The sequence below is a fragment of the Trichomycterus rosablanca genome, chromosome 4 (genome assembly GCF_030014385.1).
Source record: "Trichomycterus rosablanca isolate fTriRos1 chromosome 4, fTriRos1.hap1, whole genome shotgun sequence".
NCBI classification, from domain to species: Eukaryota; Metazoa; Chordata; class Actinopteri; order Siluriformes; family Trichomycteridae; genus Trichomycterus; species Trichomycterus rosablanca.
The window spans coordinates 48,428,795-48,447,317 of NC_085991.1; the positions used below are offsets into that span (position 1 = coordinate 48,428,795).

Genomic DNA, 18,523 nt, shown 5'->3' on the forward strand with positions numbered 1-18,523 from the left:
ATAAGCTTCAATTGGCCACAGCTGGACTGGGTAAAAAGTGTGCAATTGTGCAATATTGCTTTTTTTTTGCAATTTTCCTCCCAATCTAGTCATATCCAATTACCCGATTGCATTACGCCTCCTCTCTACCGATGCTGACCTCCACTCTGAGGAGAGTCGTGACTAACACCTGTCCCCTCCAACACGTGTGCAGTAGCTGGTTGCATCTTTTCACCTGCACACCTTTCGCCTCTGTTACCAGAGAAGTTGAAGTTGAAAATAATTTAAGAATCCAACTTTATCCAATCAGCCAATCATGTGGCAGCAGCGCAGTGCATAGAATCATACACATATGCCTCAACAGCTAAGACACTTTTAACATTTTTTTAATCATTAAGTGTCTGGTTCTACAGAGAACACTCGGGTCACCTATTTATCGCAAAGCTTCGGCCCCAGCCTTAGCCAATCATGCCGGTGTAGACGCCCGGCCAGTTGATGGTATCACTGGGATTCGACCTGGATCTTAGGGGTGGTGAGCTAGCTTAATAAAGCTTGAATGCGATTAGCAGACGCCACCTCCAACACGCACCAGACGCTTCCTTTTGGTGGTAAGCTAGCGCAATACACCGCCGTGCCATTCGAGCACTATATGTACAGTAAATGTGCGTTATGCCTAGTTACGATTTTTGCCCTGATTTTCGCTCGCCGACTGGTCGGCGCTAGATTTGCCGGCTCGGGAGCAACTCGGCTCTCGATCGCTATGTGTGAACTATCCAACAACTCGATCCGACCGGCAACCGAAGCGAGATTTCTAGGTTGTCAAATATCTGGATTTGAGTTGCCTGACTGGCAATGAGTGCTATGTCGAACAGCCAATGAGAACGCAAGATACATGTGAGGGGAAACGCAGGGGAGGAGTGTAAAAAGGTGGGACAGGGGCGTAATATAGTTTATATCAGAATACATCAGCACACACACAAGTTTTACAGTATTTCTGACCTGATCGTTCTCTACAAAACAAAACACCAACGCTGCATTGCAAAAATATTTATTAACCTCCAACTCACTATAGAACAATCCATACTGCTCACATAGCCAAATCCACTCAGATTCATTTATTTTTCCTACTTGATTTTATGCTGCACATCAGCGCACAAACTTTGATTAATTGCTACTTGTTGACGTGCATTTTTGGACGTGGTGTCATTAAACCCCTCGTCACTTCTCGTGTTGGTGATAGATGGTGTAGTGTGAAACCCCCTATCACCGATCCAGTCGTGTAGTGTGAACTTGGCCAACCAGTGTTTTCGGGTTATGAGACCAGGCTAATCTAACCAGAATTATGTAGTTAAAGACGAATTAATGCTGCTAAAAAAATACGATGTGTACGATTCACTAGCATTTTAAAAATATTTTTAATCATTTTTATGTTCGTTCACATTAAATGTTTCACGTGAATTTGGGAACTGTTGACTCTAAAACCTGACTAGTCCTTAGAAGCAGCTATTACTAATACACGTTCACTCAGGAGGAAAAATATCACCTGCAAAAAATTATAACAATACAAATAATACATTATATGGACAAAAGTATTGGGACGCCCATTCTAATGATTGAATTCATGTGTTTCAGCCACAATAATTGCTAACAGGTGTAATAAATCGGTTATATAAGGGAAATTATATGCTTTCAACTTTGTAGCAACAGTTTAGGTAAGGCCCTTTCCTGTTCCAGTACAAAGCAAGCTCTATAAAGACAATAATAAAAGCTTGATTTAAAGAAACTCCAGTGTCCTGCACAGAGCTCTGGAATGAATTGGAACATCAAATCAGTGTTCAGCCATACAAATGTTGCATCTTTTGACTAAATGGACACAAATTCCCACAGACAAACTCCAAAGTCTTGGGGAGAGCAGCTGTTGTTCTAGCTGAAGAGATCACGTCATAGAGGAACTGGGTTGTCCGACAAGCTCATGGTCAGGTGTCCACATACTTTTGACTAGGGATGTCACGATGCACCACAAGACAGTTAAAAATCGATTCACACGTGTAATGATTCAAATCGGTTGACATGTATAATGAATCGATATTCACTTTAAACAGCAGAGGGCACCGGCGCTATTCACCTCGCCTGGTTGACGTCACTACAGGGTTGCCAGGTTCGGAATTTTCCAGCCAAATGTATTTATGTGAGGATACTTTCTTTATTCGTATTATTCATTTATTTATTTAATGTGAGATTTTTTTTTCATTTCAGTTGTTTTTTTTTACACAAAAAGAGATATATGCAGCATCGTTTTGCATAGTTTGTAGCTACCTCAGAAATAAAAGTGCATTCATTATTTAGATAAATAAAAGATAAGCACAAATACAGAATTTTATTTTACTTTTTTAAAGAGAAATAATAAAAGGAAACTGTCATCATTTGTCTTCAATTTCATTTTGTTTTAAAAATCGGGAAAAAATCGTATTGTGAACCCAGTATCGTCAATCGCATCGCATCGTGGGTAGAGTGTGTCGTCACATCCCTACTTTTGACCCTACAGTGTATGTGCAGCTCTGATGATAGTCACAGCATTTCAACATGCAAGAAAAATAAAAAGAACCAAAACAAACGTTCATACTGTCCCGTCTGATTCGATCTCTTAACATCAGTAGATGATCTGGACGGTCTCGGTACGCTCTACGGCTTGTACATGCCGTGGAAAGTCACAGGAGCCATAACGTCCACCTCGGCCCTGGCGATCTCCGACAGGTCCTTAGCGTTCAGGATCAAACAGTACGTGGGCCTCTGGGATCCAGGACACACCACGATGGTCAGCAACACACCTGTAACACGGTCCAACATCTCAGTTATGACTAAAGCACCTTTTATACCAGTGTTGTTCAAGCTCGTTTTTATACACTGTCGAAATTATTATGACCACCAGCTAATATCCAGAGCACAGACCCAATAATGTACTGGTTGGTTGTCACAGGTATCTGGAGCCATGCTGACTGCAATGCATCACACAGCTGCTGGAGGGTGTCTGGGGGAGAATCCATAGAGCCAACACGACCATCGGGGTCCCACAGATGCTCAATTAGGTTCAAGTCTGGGGAATTAGGGGGCCAGGATAGTATTTGGAAGTGTCGGTCATGCTCTTCCAATCAATGTTGGACATTTCTAGCCGTGTGAAATGTCACATTGTCTTGCTGTAAGATCCCATCCGTCCCAGGGAAGACAATCAGCATGTTATGGGTGTATGTGATCTGCAGAGATGTGCCTTCCACACATTTTTCCTCAGCCAGCAAGTTCCAAAATCGTCCAGCAGAGGCGCTTGACTTCATGAATGTCATATTGTTGGTTAAAATTTCAGCAATGTCAGCTTCTTCCACGTATGAACGAAACCAGACGTCTTTACAGTGGCCTCGTCTGAATCTAAGCTTTTTTGGTTTCATTGTGATTGGTTGTGGACTCATCCTCACAAACTGTGTAGGTTAAATGCTAAAATGGTGCAAACTGGCTACTGATGAATGAAAACTTTCTAGATTAGTACCAAACAGCAACCTGTTTGAATGAGGCGTGATTTACCAGCAGGCACTGTGCGATCGACTGCTATTGGGCGCTGCTGGGTTAGGTAGTTCTAGTGATATATACAGTGCCTTGCAAAAGTATTCAGCCCCCTTGAACTTTTCAACCTTTTGCCACATTTCAGGCTTTAAACATAAAGATATGAAATTGTAATTTTTTGTGAAGAATCAATAACAAGTGCGACACAATTGTGAAGTGGAACGAAATTTATTGGATATTTTAAACTTTTTTTAGAAATAAAAACCTGAAAAGTGGGGCGTGCAATATTATTCAGCCCCTTTACTTTCAGTGCAGCAAACTCACTCCAGAAGTTCAGTGAGGATCTCTGAATGATCCAATGTTGACCTAAATGACTGATGGTGATAAATAGAATCCACCTGTGTGTAATCAAGTCTCCGTATAAATGCACCTGCTCTGTGACAGTCTCAGAGTTCTGTTTAAAGCGCAGAGAGCATCATGAAGACCAAGGAACACACCAGGCAGGTCCGAGATACTGTTGTGGAGAAGTTTAAAGCCGGATTTGGATACAAAAAGATTTCCCAAGCTTTAAACATCTCAAGGAGCACTGTGCAAGCGATCATATTGAAATGAAGGGAGTATCAGACCACTGCAAATCTACCAAGACCCGGCCGTCCCTCTAAACTTTCAGCTCAAACAAGGAGAAGACTGATCAGAGATGCAGCCAAGAGGCCCATGATCACTCTGAATGAACTGCAGAGATCTACAGCTGAGGTGGGAGAATCTGTCCATAGGACAACAATCAGTCGTACACTGCACAAATCTGGCCTTTATGGAAGAGTGGCAAGAAGAAAGCCATTTCTCAAAGATATCTATAAAAAGTCACCTGGGAGACACACCAAACATGTGGAAGAAGGTGCTCTGGTCAGATGAAACCAAAATCGAACTTTTTGGCCACAACGCAAAACGTTATGTTTGGCGTAAAAGCAACACAGCTCATCACCCTGAACACACCATCCCCACTGTCAAACATGGTGGTGGCAGCATCATGGTTTGGGCCTGCTTTTCTTCAGCAGGGACAGGGAAGATGGTTAAAATTGATGGGAAGATGGATGGAGCCAAATACAGGACCATTCTGGAAGAAAACCTGTTGCAGTCTGCAAAAGACCTGAGACTGGGACGGTGATTTATCTTCCAACAAGACAATGATCCAAAACATAAAGCAAAATCTACAATGGAATGGTTCACAAATAAACTTATCCAGGTGTTAAAATGGCCAAGTCAAAGTCCAGACCTGAATCCCATCGAGAATCTGTGGAAAGAGCTGAAAACTGCTGTTCACAAACGCTCTCCATCCAACCTCACTGAGCTCGAACTGTTTTGCAAGGAAGAATGGGCAAAAATTTCAGTATCTCGATGTGCAAAACTAATAGAGACATACCCCAAGCGACTTGCAGCTGTAATCGCAGCAAAAGGTGGCGCTACAAAGTATTAACGCAAGGGGGCTGAATAATATTGCACGCCCCACTTTTCAGTTTTTTATTTCTAAAAAAAGTTTAAAATATCCAATAAATTTCGTTCCACTTCACGATTGTGTCCCGCTTGTTGTTGATTCTTCACAAAAAATTACAATTTCATATCTTTATGTTTAAAGCCTGAAATGTGGCAAAAGGTTGAAAAGTTCAAGGGGGCTGAATACTTTTGCAAGGCACTGTATATTTTTTGAATTTTCTATTTTTCCCCCAATTTTCTCCCCTAATCTAGTCGTGTCCAATTACCCTGATTGCGTCCTCTATACTGATTCGACCCTTCACCGCTGACTGAGGACGCCTCTCAACTGACATACAGTCCGGCACGTACAGTCAGTACAGACTGCATTCTTCACCTGAGTCGAGTTCATACACTGACGGGCACTGTGCATGGAGGGACACACCCCCATCAGCATTATTCTTCAGCCCTGTGCAGGCACCATCAGTCAGCCAGCAGGAGCCACAGTCGCACCAGTTATGAGGACCTATGATCCGACTTTTTTTTACCCTTATGAGCAACAGCCAATCGTTGTTCATGCAGCCGCCCAGCCCAGTCGGAAAGGCAGAGCTGAGATTCGATACGATGTATTCGAAACCCCAACTCTGGTGTGCTAGCGTACTTTACCGCTGTGCCACCTAAGCGGCCTAGTTCTAGTGATATTAAATGTAATAATGAACACCACTCACCATCATCCTCATCCACGCCATCAGGGTTCTGTACGAACAGCGGCTCTGACGGGTACGAGTCAGGCTCCTGCCACACCCACGTCTCCTTGGTCCTCACGTTCAGCTTACAAATCTACAATCAAAGCCTTCATGTTAAAAATGTACCATTTAATATTGTATTGTCCTAACTTGCACAAAGAACGTTAAACTAGACTATAAGGTCGAAAGTATTTGGACGCCTGACCATTAAAAACAAATGGTATTAAAACAGAGTGACCTCTATGTGATCTTTTCAGCTATACCATCAGCCTAAGTACGTAAGGATACTCGCCCTGTCAGGAATGAAGTGGTTGAGGCCGAGCGCGTAGGCGTAGGTGTAGTTCCTCCCGTTGTTCATTTTGTAGTTGATCTGGGGGAACTCGAAGGCTGTGAGGGTTAAAAGAACAGAGAAGGCAGACAGGGTTAGGGGCCTTGCTCAAGAGACCAACAGTGGCTGCATAGAAGAGCCTGGATTTGAACCGACAACCTTCCGATTGACAGCCCAAAGCTCTACCCACTAGGCTCTTTTGTTTTATACTCATTTTGCTCAACTTGGGTGCAACAGAATTAAAATAGGCGCTCAGGTGGCACAGTGGCGAAACTCACTAGCCCATCGGTGCTGACTATTAGCCACCCGGGCGCCTACATGGACATCGGGTGTGTTCGAAAATTGCTGTCTTACTGCCTACACGGGCAGCTGCCTCAATAGAGAGGATTCTAACAAGTCATTGATTTATAAGGCAGGTTATTCGATCGCACAACTTAGACAGCGATAACATCGGGTTTCACTTACTAAGCTAACACAGTTAGCATCATGCCATTCAAACCAATGTGATGAGGTGGCACAATGCGCTAGCATGTCAAATAACATCTCCCTCCGTGTACCGAAAACGGTAAAATTTGCTGACAAGCCCGAACTTGCAAATAATAACACTTGTACACGTTTATACAAATTAAAAATCAGTAATAATTTATTTACGTTTGAAAATAACTCGTTTCTCTGCACCGTCAGCCATGTTTTTTATTTTTCTGTAAGAAAAGTTGTGCCGTATTGAATGCTGGGATTGCCTTGATCACTAAGGATGCTTCACATGCTCACTTGTTCTCGAGTCAAAACAGCATTGAAATTTTAAGATACCTAACTAGGGAGCATTGTAAGGCATCTTGGACCTCCTTCTCGGGAGAGCACATAGGATGACGTAAAATGCGTCAATGTAGATCCATGTTATCGCCAGAGGTGGAAAGAGTACTAAAATATTGTACTCAAGTAAAAGTACTATTACTTTAATGAATTTTTACTTAAGTACGAGTAAAGTTACTAGTCTAAAAATCTACTCAAGTAAAAAGTACAAAGTAACTCGTTTAAAATGTCCTCAGAGTAAACGTTACTTAGTTACTTTATTAACAGCAGGTGGGGGGGGGGGTCTCTTCTCTGTAATGCAAACAGGACAAGTGGATATAAATCTCACAATAGTTTTTAATTAAAATATAATAGAAAAAAACATGTTGATACAACATTTAAAACATTTAGGGATGTGTCGTGTCATTTTAGTCCCATAAAACTTTTTCAAACTGTATAACCACTAGTCATGTGTCGTAGAATGATTCGGTTCTATTGAACGGCCCTTTAAAATGAAACAAAGGAACCGAGTCGCGCTTCTGGTAGTCGTTTTATATATATACGGCTCTTTAAAAAGAACCTAGCCAAAAGATCCGACTCCCCATCGCAGAATTCACTGCAGCAGTTTCTCTGATGCGATTTTTTTAGCGTTTTTTTACTCAGCAACGGATGTTATTTAAAATGTAGCGAATTACAATTCTTAATACAAAACATACTTAAGTAAAAGTAAAATTACAGGCTGTAAAATCTACTTTAAAAAGTACAAGTACACAAAAACACTACTCAATTACAGTAACGCGAGTAAATGTAACTCGTTACTTTCCACCTCTGGTTATCGCTGTCTAAGTTGTGACTTATTAGAATCCTCTCTACTGAGGCAGCTGCCTATGTAGGCAGTAAGAGAGCAAGGCAGCTCCCTAGGTTTTCGAACACACCCAATGTGTGCTAACCGTCTTTTATTAGTGGACATTTTCGATTCATGTGACCCTGTTGGCTTTATATTTTTGATCAGAGCGCTATTATGATCCACCATCCAAATAATTCCTACTCTGTGGTGGTCCTGGAAGAATCATGAACATTGAAGAACAGGGTGAAAGGGGGCTAACAAAGCATGTAGAGAAACAGATGGACTACAGTCAGTATGTCAACATGGTAAGTGGAGCTGATAAAATGGACAGTGAGTGTAGAAACAAGGAGGTGGTTTTAATGTTATGGCTGATCAGTGTATAAGGAGGTATGTTCCGGTCATTCATTAACAAAAAACAACAATTAATAGCAACATTAACATGAATTGTTAAATAAATTGATTAAATAAACTGATCAGAAGCCGGTCTGAGCTCTGACCTTGGCGAGGGCTGGAGAAAAGCACCTCGGGCTCCAGCCAGATGGTGCCGTCCTCGTGCATGGTAGCCGTGGCTGTTGTGTACGGCAAAGAGATCAGATTCTTCCCCTGCTCTTCCTGTCGAGTAAAAATCAACACGATCACCAGTCGTCGCTAAAACACGTCTCACACGAATCATTTCTACAGACTAGACGATTTGTGTCATTGATGATGTCACGGCGTGATGAGATGAAGTATGACGTACCCTGTAGGGGTCGAGCGGGATCACGAACCTGCGCACTTCGGGCTGGGGGGCGATCATGGCGTGTTTTTTCACTTCCTCCCAGTTCTGACGCAGGTTCGCCAGCCACAGGTAGTTGTACACAAACTCGAACCTGTAACACATCCGCTGTTCAAAATCTGGACACGGCTGAAGTCGTTCCACTCACCCAGCACTGACCACATGATGTTGGCGTGGTGGATCGTTCTCAGCACTGCAATTAAGTTGTTGTAATGACATGCTAGTATGTGTTAGTCTGGTATGCGTGCAGCAGGTGCAGCATTGTTGTTGGGATTTTAAAATCCTGGTTAAACTTACTGGCCTCTTTATTAGGAACATCTACCCTGTTAGAGCTGGTGGTAGATGGACAGTTAGAGACACAATGTGTGTTCATGTGACCCTGTTGGCTTTATATTTTTGGTCGGAGCGCTATTCTGTTCCCAGCTTTGTCAATGAGGTGTATAAGAATCCCAACAACACTACTGTACCTGATACACTCAGACCAGAACAACACATCACCATGTTATTATCATGTTAGTGTCACTGTAGTGATGTGAATGATCCACCTAAACATTCTCCAGGTCATTGGGGGTCATCTTGTCATTGGGGGTTTTATGGGGTCCGCTTTGGTTGATAAGTGGGGTACAAGGGGGTGAAAAGGTCGTCCCTTTGTGGATCAGATTAAAAGCCCCTGCCCTAGATTTTTTTAATCAGTTGTTTTTTGTTTTTTTCCCTTTTTCACCCAATTCAATTCTGGCCAAGTGGAGCTTTTCTTCATCTAGTCTCAGCCTCCCACCAAACCCCTTGTGTGATCAGCCCCCTTCATTCAGGTACCACAACCTGCCAGCAGAGGCCATACATGCACCAGTGACAATAGTGTTTCTGTGTAGGCATCCAGCCGACTAGTAGCAAAGCTGAGATTCAAACTTAAGAGCTCAAGATACTGTACAGTTTAAAAACCAGAGGTGAGTGTGTGTGTGTGTGTGTGTGAGTGTGTGTGAGTGTGAGTGTGTGTGTGTGTGTGTGTTTGTGTTTGTGTGTGTTTTAATGGAAGTGACATTAATACTCTGTAACATCATTTCGACATAATGCCAGTATGGATTATTGATTTACCCTTTCCAGGTGCACAGATCAAAAACGATGAAGCCCGAATCTTCATAGCTGTTAATGTGGTGGAAAAGACCCATGGCAGAAGTTCTGAACTTGATGTCGATGTACTCGCCCGGATCCTTCCGAGCTACGTGAATCCACGTCTGTCAAAATAACACATTTATTTAGAAAATAAAGAAGTGTACAACGTTCTCAATTTCAAACTATTTCTACAACTTACACTACAGAATATGGAACAAAATAAAATAAAATATATAAAAGAAAGAAAGAAAGAAAGAAAGAAAGAAAGAAAGAAAGAAAGAAAGAAAGAAAGAAAGAAAGAAAGAAAAGAACAAAAGAAAAAAGAAACAACACAAGAACAAAAGAAAATAAAGAAAAAAACGAAAGACAGAAAGAAAGAAAGAACACAAGAAAGTAAAAACAAAAGAAAAGAATTATATAAAGAGCAAAAGAAGACAACATAAGAAAGAAAGAAATAAAGAAAGAACGAAAGAAAGAAAGAAAGAAAGAAAGAAAGAAAGAAAGAAAGAAAGAAAGAAAGAAAGAAAAAGAAAGAAAGAAAGAAAAGAAAGAAAGAAAAAAGGAGGAAAATAAAAGAAAATATGAAAGAAATAAAGAACAAAAGAAATAAAGAAAAGAACGGTAAAAAGTAAAAAGAAAGAAAAGAAAGAAAAAATAATGAAAGAAAAAAGAAACAACACAAAAACAAAAGAAAAGAAAGAAAGAACACAACAAAAAAGAAAATAAAAGAAGACAAGAAGACAACACTAGAAAGAAAAAAAAGAGAAAGAAAAGAAAGGAGGAAAATAACAAAAGAAAATAATGAAAGAAAGAACATAAGAAATAAAGAAAAAAACAGTAGAAAGTAGAAAAAAAGAAAGAAAAAAGAAACAACACAAGAACAAAAGAAAAGAAAGAAAGAAATAACAAAACAAAGAAAGAAAAGAACAGTAAAAAGTAAAAAAAAAGAAAAGAAAGAAAAAAGAAACAACACAAAAACAAAAGAAAAGAAAGAAGAAAGAAAGAACACAACACAAAAGAAAATAAAAGAACAAAAGAAGACAACAATAGAGAGAAAGAAAGAAAATAAAGGAGGAAAATAAATGAAAATAATGAAAATAATGAAAGAAAGAACAAAACAAATAAAGTAAAGAACAGTAAAAAGTGAAAAGAAGAAAAGAAAGAAAAAAAGAAAAAAGGATGAAAGAAAAAAGAAACAACACAAGAACAAAATAAAAGAAAAATGAAAGAAAGAACACAATAAAGAAAGAAAAGAAAGGTGGAAAAGAACAAAAGAACATAATGAAAGAAAGAAACAGTAAAAAGTAAAAATAAAGAAAAGAAAGAACACATAAGACAGAAAAAAAAATAAAGGGAGAGAAGGGGGAGGGCAGGTGGGTTGGAAGGAAAAGACTGATAGAAAGAATGATAAGATAGAAAGCTTTATTTTTGTTCTTACTCCTTTGTGCTCGTCAGATTCGAAACAGTCCATGTAGTTGGAGCCGCGAATCGCCCAGGCGCTTAAAAACTTCAGCAGGTTGATCTTAACAGGCGTTTCGACAAAGACGAAGTAGTTCTCCGTCATCCCGAAGCTGAACAGAGAAACCAAATCAAGGTACATAAAAAAAAAGAACGTTTCTGAGATTCACACTATATGGACAAAAGTATTTGGACGCCTGATCATGAGCTTGTTGGACGTCCCATTTCAAAAGCTAATTATATTAAAATAAAGTGACCTCTGTGTGATCTTTTTAGCTATGAGAACAGCCATACTTCTAAGAGGTTTACAAAATAAACATTAAAATACTAAGTATGTCTGTGGGAATTTGTGCCCATTTAGTCAAAAGATGACTGCATTTGTATAGCTGGGCACTGATGTTGGTCAAGAAATCCTCAGTTGATGTTTCAGTTTATTCCAGAGCTGTTCAGTGGAGCTGAGGTCAGGACTGGAGTTTTTCTTCATGTCTTTATAGAGCTTTGCTTTGTGCATAGAGGCACAGTCATACATAAGGAAAAAACTTTCCCTAAACTGTTGCAACATTGGAACATAGAACATATAATTTCTTTTATATCGTTGATTTATTTCAACTGTTACTAGCTGTTTGACCTAAGATACATGAATTCAAAAATAAGCAAGGGTGTCCCAATACTTTTGACCATATAGTGATGACTGCATCAGTACATGTTGAATGTTTACCTGTGCACATATGAAGGTTTGAACCTCTCTGCACTGGGGAACTGCACCACCACTTTGGACTTCTCAATAGGGTCGGACTTGTCTGGAAAAAATACCACATTTATGTAATCAAAGACGTACGTCCACATTATATAAAATACAAAGTCCAACCTTCAAAACAGGGCAAGAATGTAAACAAACAAACTGCTTTAGCACCTCTAGACAACAAATGAAAGGAAAGTGATTTACAAATTTGTAAATCAGGAGGTGCTCAGGTGGTGCAGCAGTAAAGTACTCTAGTCCACTACTGCTGAGATCTGTGGACAGTGGTAGCCTAGTGGGTAGAGCTTTGAGCTATTAATCGGAAGATTGTTGGTTCAAATCCAGGCTCTGCTATGCAGCCACTTGAGTAAGGCCCTTAACCCTGTCTGCTCCAGGGGCGCCGTACAATGACTGACCCTGCGCTCAAACCTGCCCAAAACTTCCAAGGAACAAAAGCAGAAAAAACAAAAGAAAAGAAAAGAAAAGAAAAGAAAAGAAAGAAAGAAAGAAAGAAAGAAAGAAAGAAAGAAAGAAAGAAAGAAAGAAAGAAAGAAAGAAAAAAGAAAACAAAAGAAAAGGAAAAAGAAAGACAGAAAAAAAGAAAGACAGAAAGAAAGAAAGAAAGAAAGAAAGAAAGAAAGAAAGAAAGAAAGAAAGAAAGAAAGAAAGAAAGAAAGAAACAACACAAGAACAAAAGAAAAAAGAAAGAACAAAAGAAAAGAAAGAAAGAAAAGAAACACAAGAACAAAAGAAAAGAAAGAAAGAAAGAAAGAAAGAAAGAAAAAAGAAAGAACACAAGAACAAAAGAAAAGAAAGAAAAGAAAGAAAAGAAAGAAAAGAAAGAAAGAACAATAAAAGTATATATGTACAGTATATATTATAAATAAAGCTGTTCCAGGATTGCTCACTTGATTACCTTTCTGTTTGGGCGGGATCTTGACAATGTTGTAAGCCAGCGATGCTCCCTTTCCCATACAGTTCCCGATGTTGTAGACGGTTCCGTCTCTCTCGATGTGTGGGTGAGCTGTTATTCCATTTATATTCACATAGTTGCACATGTCAACCTTAAAGAAAGATGTTGTCACGGTTAAGTTTTTATTGAAGTAAAATGACCTTGTTGTGTCTAACAATGATAGAATTTTGAAAGTTGATCAAGCAGTGGTAGCTCAGTGGTTAAGGTACTGAACTAGTAATCAATAGGTTGCCGTTTCAAGCCCTGCCACCACTAAGTTGCCAATGTTGGGTCCCTGAGCAAGGCCCTTAACCCTCAATTGCCCAATAGCTCAATTGCTAAATGCAGAAAATGTACATTTGTTATGGGTAAAAGTACAGACCCACAGTGTATAATGATTTAAAAAATCTCGGCCGTACAGGTGGCGCTAGCACACCAGAGCAGGATTTTCAAATACATTGTATCAAATCTCAGCTCTGCCATCCGGCCGGGCTGGGCGGCCACATGAACAACGTTTGGCTGTTGTTCATCCTGCGAGGGAGCCGGATAGGGACTCATCATAACTGGTGCAATTACGACCTCTGCTGGCTGATTGATGGCGTCTGCACAGAGTCGAGGAATAATGCATCGATCAGGGCATGGCTCTCCGTACACAAGGCTGATTGCATATGAACTGGCCTCGTGCAGGTGAAAAAAAGATGCAGTCAGCTACTGCACACGTGTCGGAGGGGGCGTGTGTCAGTTCGCTCTCCTCAATCGGGGCGGGTAGAGAGGAAGCATAACGCAAATGGGTAAAAAAAAATTGGAACCATAAAAAACATATATTCAGTAATGCTTTTTACAGTGAATTCTGAAGTATATTTATATTTTCATTGTAATTCCTACCCTATTACAGGGGATTACACCAAAATGCACTAGAGTACATGTCCGTCATAACCAGTCATGGCTGTGTCAGGTTGAAACAGATCAGACAGGAGTAAAATTTGATTATTTTTGCCGTTACCTTTTTCAGAGTCTCCAGAGTCTCAGGATTTACTTTAGTAATAAAGTTCGTCTCTGTGACGGCATAGAAATCCTCTCCAATGGGGTAAACGTTCACCAGACAGTTATCTGTCACCTCAACTCCTTTAAAATAGGAGAAGAACCTGTCCAAAACACAACAGACATGAATATTATATCATTATATATCTGCTGATTAGAAGACACCACTAGTGAACTGATACAGCAAAATACACTATATAGACAAAAGCATTGGGACACCCTGTAATAAATCAATGATATAAAAGAAATATGTTTCCAAGGACCTTTCCTGTTCCAGCATGAAAAGCAGATCTATAAAGACATCAGGCAGAACATCAACTGTGGCTTTCTTGACCAGGCCATACAAATACTCTTGACTAAATGGGCACAAATTCCTAGTCATACTTCAAAGCCCTCTGAGAAGAGTGGCTGTTGTTATAGCATCACATAGAGGTCACTCATTTGTTTTTACAACAGGATGTCCAATAAGCTCAGGACCAGGTGTCCAAATACTTTTGGCCCTATAGTGTACATACTTAATATGTTGGAGCTACTGTATATGAAATGATATTAAATGATCATTTGTTCTCTCTACTGGGAGGAAGGGCATGGAGCAAATCAGGGAGACAAAATCAGAACAAACCTGGAGAAGATGTTCTTGCAGGGGTCTGGATAGGCGCACGTCCCAAATTCAGTGATCACGACTCTGTTCTCTGTTATGGCCCGTACATAAGCATCTGTTTTAATGAACCTGGAGAGGGAAAAAAAATTCTCTGATCAGTACAGCACAAATTCACTGTCACAGATAACGTCGTGCACCAACGATGGAATACATTCATTAGAACTGCTTTATTTGGGGCGCCCAGGTGGCGCAGCGGGATATTCCACTAGCTCACCGGCAACAGAACTCTCCGGTTCAAAACTCAGTGTTGCCACCGGTCGGCAGTGCGCCATCTGGCGGGCATAATTGGCAGTGCCTGCAGCAGATACTAATTGGCAACCGTATCTGGCCAGTTGGCCAGTTGTAGCCTAGCGGTTAGAGTACTGGGCTAGTAAGCAGAAGGTTGTTGGTTCAAACCCACCACTGCCAGGTTGCCACTGTTGGGCTTTTGAGCAAGGCCCTTAATCCTCAATTAGCTTAGACTGTATAATGTAAGTCGCTTTGGATAAATGAAAATGTAAAAATGTAAAATGTAAATGTATCTGCAGGGTGGGGGCCAGACTATGTGTGGGAGGGTGGGTCTTCATACGCTGTGTAAGGACCCTGATTGGCGGAAGAGACGCCTGTGCAGAAAGCACAGGTGAGAAGAGGAAGGCTGTGCACGTGTCGGAAGAGGCGTGCACAGCGACGTGCTCTCCTCGGATGCAATCTGGTATCTCAGCAGCGGAAGACAAGAATTGAGTGCGCTAAATCGGGAGGAAAAATGGGGAGAAAATGCATTAAAAAAAAGAATTGCTTTTTTTATTCATTTATTGTCTGTTTTACCACCGCTTTATCCTGGTCCAGGTCGCAGTGGGTCTGATTCATTGAGCAGAAGGTAGGAAACACTTTGAACAGGTCACCAGTCCATCACAGACCAAACACACACAGGGACATTTTAGTTTGGACTTGTGGGAGGAAACAAAAGGAAATCCACACAGACACAGGGAGAACGTGCAAACTCCACACAGACAGGACCCAGAAACTTGTACAGAAAGTACAAGTTAGCTTAAGTGTTTAGTAAAGAGCTGATGAAGGTTTTTAATCGTTTTAAAGACAGCGAGAGACTCAGATGTTCGCACAGACAGAGGAAGTTTTTTTCCACCACTTGGGTGCCAATACAGAGAAAAGCCTTGATGCTCGTCTTCCTTGAGTTCTGGGTGGAGGATCAAGTCGGGTGAGACTAGTGGCTCAAAGGTTGCATGATACAGAGCAGGGTTTGATTAGACCGCAAAGGTAGCTTAGAGCTGGTCCAATTTTGGCTTTGTAGGCGAGCATCAGTGTTATCCTACACTTAGCCCTGCCCCCAACTGACACCTTGGGATTAGAAACTAGCTCTAACAATAGACAGCTGAAACCGACCAATCAGCAAACCACACAAATCACTACAGCAAGTGGCCTAATTTAAGACTAGCTTTAGTTTCTTACAAATAAAAAGTCAAACAAAGTTACAATCAAACAAAGTTACAAGTTACAAAGATAGATTCTAGCACAGGTTAAAAACCTGTGCCTACCTCAACCTACCTCAACCAAGAGTAGAAATGTACACAAATGGAAGATACCAGCACAAGACACAAGAACCTTGTTTAAACAAACATTGACCCTTATCAAAGTCACTCAGATCTTTATGCTGATCAGATCTGCTGCATTCAATGCATGAACTACAGGGAACCACCATGCATCTTTACATGCAACATTGCTAAAAAATAGTCACTGGCATGCACATTTCTCAGGTGGTTCTAATGTTTTGGCTTGTTAGTGTATATCTTAAACTTTTTAAAATATTTGTTGACACAATGTGGACTTCCCAGAACCAACTTTAACTATACTGTAACACAGAGAGAGTTTCAGCTTACATATTTATCATGTAGTCTAAATCTTCATCACTTTTTAAATATATTTATATTTATTATTGATGTTCAATGTTTTTGCTTTTTAACTCAATCCAATCGTGGCCAATTGGTGTTTATCTCTCCCAACCCTAAATAAGGAATGCTAAGACACGCAAGCAAACGGCGATCTCTTCTTTTCACCTGCCAGGTTAGGGTTTCACCTGTATATCGTGTCCTGAGAGCCGTACGCTATCCGTGATCAGCCGCCCCCCAAGTGGCCACTTCAACTGGTCAACAGAGGTAGTAATTACCCAGCGAAGAGGAACCCTGTTTCAGAAATTGTCCCTCCCCCAACAGACACACAGCCAATCATGTGTCTGTGTAGGAAAATACTGTGTCCTAAATAAATTTCGGACCGTGTTGTTAATATTCCATGTGTCATTAATTGTATGTCGAGTGTAAACCTACTTGCGGAAATAAGTGACCTGGCCGTTGCTGAAATCAAACTTGTGCATCAGGGCTTGTCCATCGAAGAGGTGGTAGAAGGGTTCAGATCCGACCTCGAACAGGCCAGGGCCCAGGCGCAGCAGACTGTTAGGTTCCGCCAGCACTTACCTTTCATTTTCAGGGTTTCCCAGCGTTTTGTTTTCATTCCGGTTTGTATTTTGTTTTTCTCCGTTTTCTTTAGTTTCCCCGATCGCTTTTGTTCCTGGTGGTGGTTTGCGTTTGTTTTCCCGTTTTGCTCCCTTCTCCCCCTAGCGGCCTGGAGCGGTACTGTTTTCGGAGGTTGCTGCGGTTCCAGCCAATAGATCGCTGGAGGGCGGACCCCACACACACCTGCGCCTCATTCCTCATCTCATCAACTCCTGCATTTAAACGCCGGCTTTTCTCTCACTCGTCGCCAGATTGTCTGCTTGCCATACGGTATTCCTGCCGTTCTTGGTTCTCCTGCGTTCCTGCCATTCCTGGTTCTCCTGCCATTCCTGGTCATCCTGCATTCCGGTTCATCACTCCTGGTCATCAGTCCGCCCTGCAGTTCCCCGGCGCTTCCAGTACCGCTCCTGCCGCTCCCCTCTCGTTTTCTGTTATCTTTTTGGTTGTTTGTTTTGGTCGTTTATTTTTTGTTTAAATAAATATCGTATTATCACTTCTGGGTTTTGTTGTTTGTGCACTCGCCTTTGGGTTCCCCCCTAGTCCTTGGTGGGTTATTAACTAACCCTAACAGTACAATCTGGCCAACATGGAACCCACGGGTGCACAAACGGTTGAGGGGATCCTTATCCGCCATAACCAGATGCTGGGGACACTCAGCCAGCAGCTCGCTGACTTGACCCAGCAGGTAGTACGTCTAATACCTCCTAATCCTGTACCTCTTGCTCCTTCCCAGGTTCCGGTCGTACCTCCGACGGGTCCCGTGGTTCCAGGGTCCTCCGTGGAAACACCTGTCCCCAACCCCGAGCCCTTCTGTGGAGACCTGGAGAGGTGCAGAGGGTTTTTGTTCCAATGCGAATCCATTTTCCGTCAGCGTCCCACTACCTTTGCCACCGAGGCCAGTAAGGTGGCCTTTATTATTGGTCACCTGAGAGGCAGGGCCCTGACCTGGGCCGAAGCGGTACAGTCACAGACGGACCCTCGAGAGGGCTCGTTTGTTGACTTCCTCGCCCGGTTCAGGACAGTGTTTGACCACCCGGATTATTCGGGGAGTGCCTCTTCCCGACTATTTTCCCTGCGCCAAGGTTCCCGGTCCGTGGCTGATTATTCTATTGAGTTCTGGACCTTGGCCGCCGACTCGGGGTGGAACGACGAGGCCCTCCGGGAGGCTTTCCGGCAAGGTCTCATCGACTCCCTGAGGGATGAGTTGGCGGCAAGGGACGAGAGCCCCGACCTCCACTCCCTGGTAGCTCTGGCCATCCGCTTGGATAACCGCCTCCGCAGCCGCCGCCATGAAAGGGCGGCCAGAACCGGTTCCAGGCTACCTTCCCCTTTGACCTGTTCGAGCCCCTCAGGTGCCTCCAGTGTTGCCCCTATACCCTTAGTACCAATGCCTGAACCCATGCAGTTGGGGCGTGCCCGGTTAACCCCCCAGGAGCGGGCTAACCGCTTCAGGGCCGGGCAATGCCTTTATTGTGGTCAGGCAGGCCATATTCTCCGGGCATGCCCTGTCCGGCCAAAAGAGGGCGCCCGTCAGTAGCCGTGGGGGTACTGGCGGGCGACTCTCAGCTATCC

General features: G+C 42.1%; 1 protein-coding gene across 1 annotated transcript; it reads right to left on the reverse strand.

Moving 5' to 3' along the window:
• Positions 1-1,011: 1,011 nt before the first annotated feature.
• Positions 1,012-17,144, reverse strand: rpe65a (retinoid isomerohydrolase RPE65 a). The gene is made up of 12 exons (XM_062994424.1): positions 16,766-17,144; positions 14,409-14,516; positions 13,749-13,890; positions 12,710-12,857; positions 11,773-11,854; positions 11,035-11,167; positions 9,579-9,718; positions 8,451-8,580; positions 8,209-8,323; positions 6,037-6,131; positions 5,727-5,838; positions 1,012-2,807 (listed from the first exon to the last, which is right to left on the reverse strand). The coding sequence occupies exons 1-12, from the start codon at positions 16,810-16,812 to the stop codon at positions 2,662-2,664; spliced, it is 1,398 nt and encodes a 465-aa protein (XP_062850494.1). The 5' UTR covers positions 16,813-17,144; the 3' UTR covers positions 1,012-2,661.
• Between the last annotated feature and the right edge of the window lie 1,379 nt (positions 17,145-18,523).

Excerpts from the sequence above, each read along its gene's own strand:
- rpe65a (XM_062994424.1), bottom strand. The coding sequence starts at position 16,812 with ATGCACAAGTTTGATTTCAGCAACGGCCAGGTCACTTATTTCCGCAA. Across the intron at positions 14,517-16,765 it reads CAGGTCACTTATTTCCGCAA|GTTCATTAAAACAGATGCTT; the intron begins GTAGGTTTACAC and ends TTCCCTCTCCAG. Across the intron at positions 8,324-8,450 it reads TCCCGCTCGACCCCTACAGG|GAAGAGCAGGGGAAGAATCT; the intron begins GTACGTCATACT and ends TTTACTCGACAG.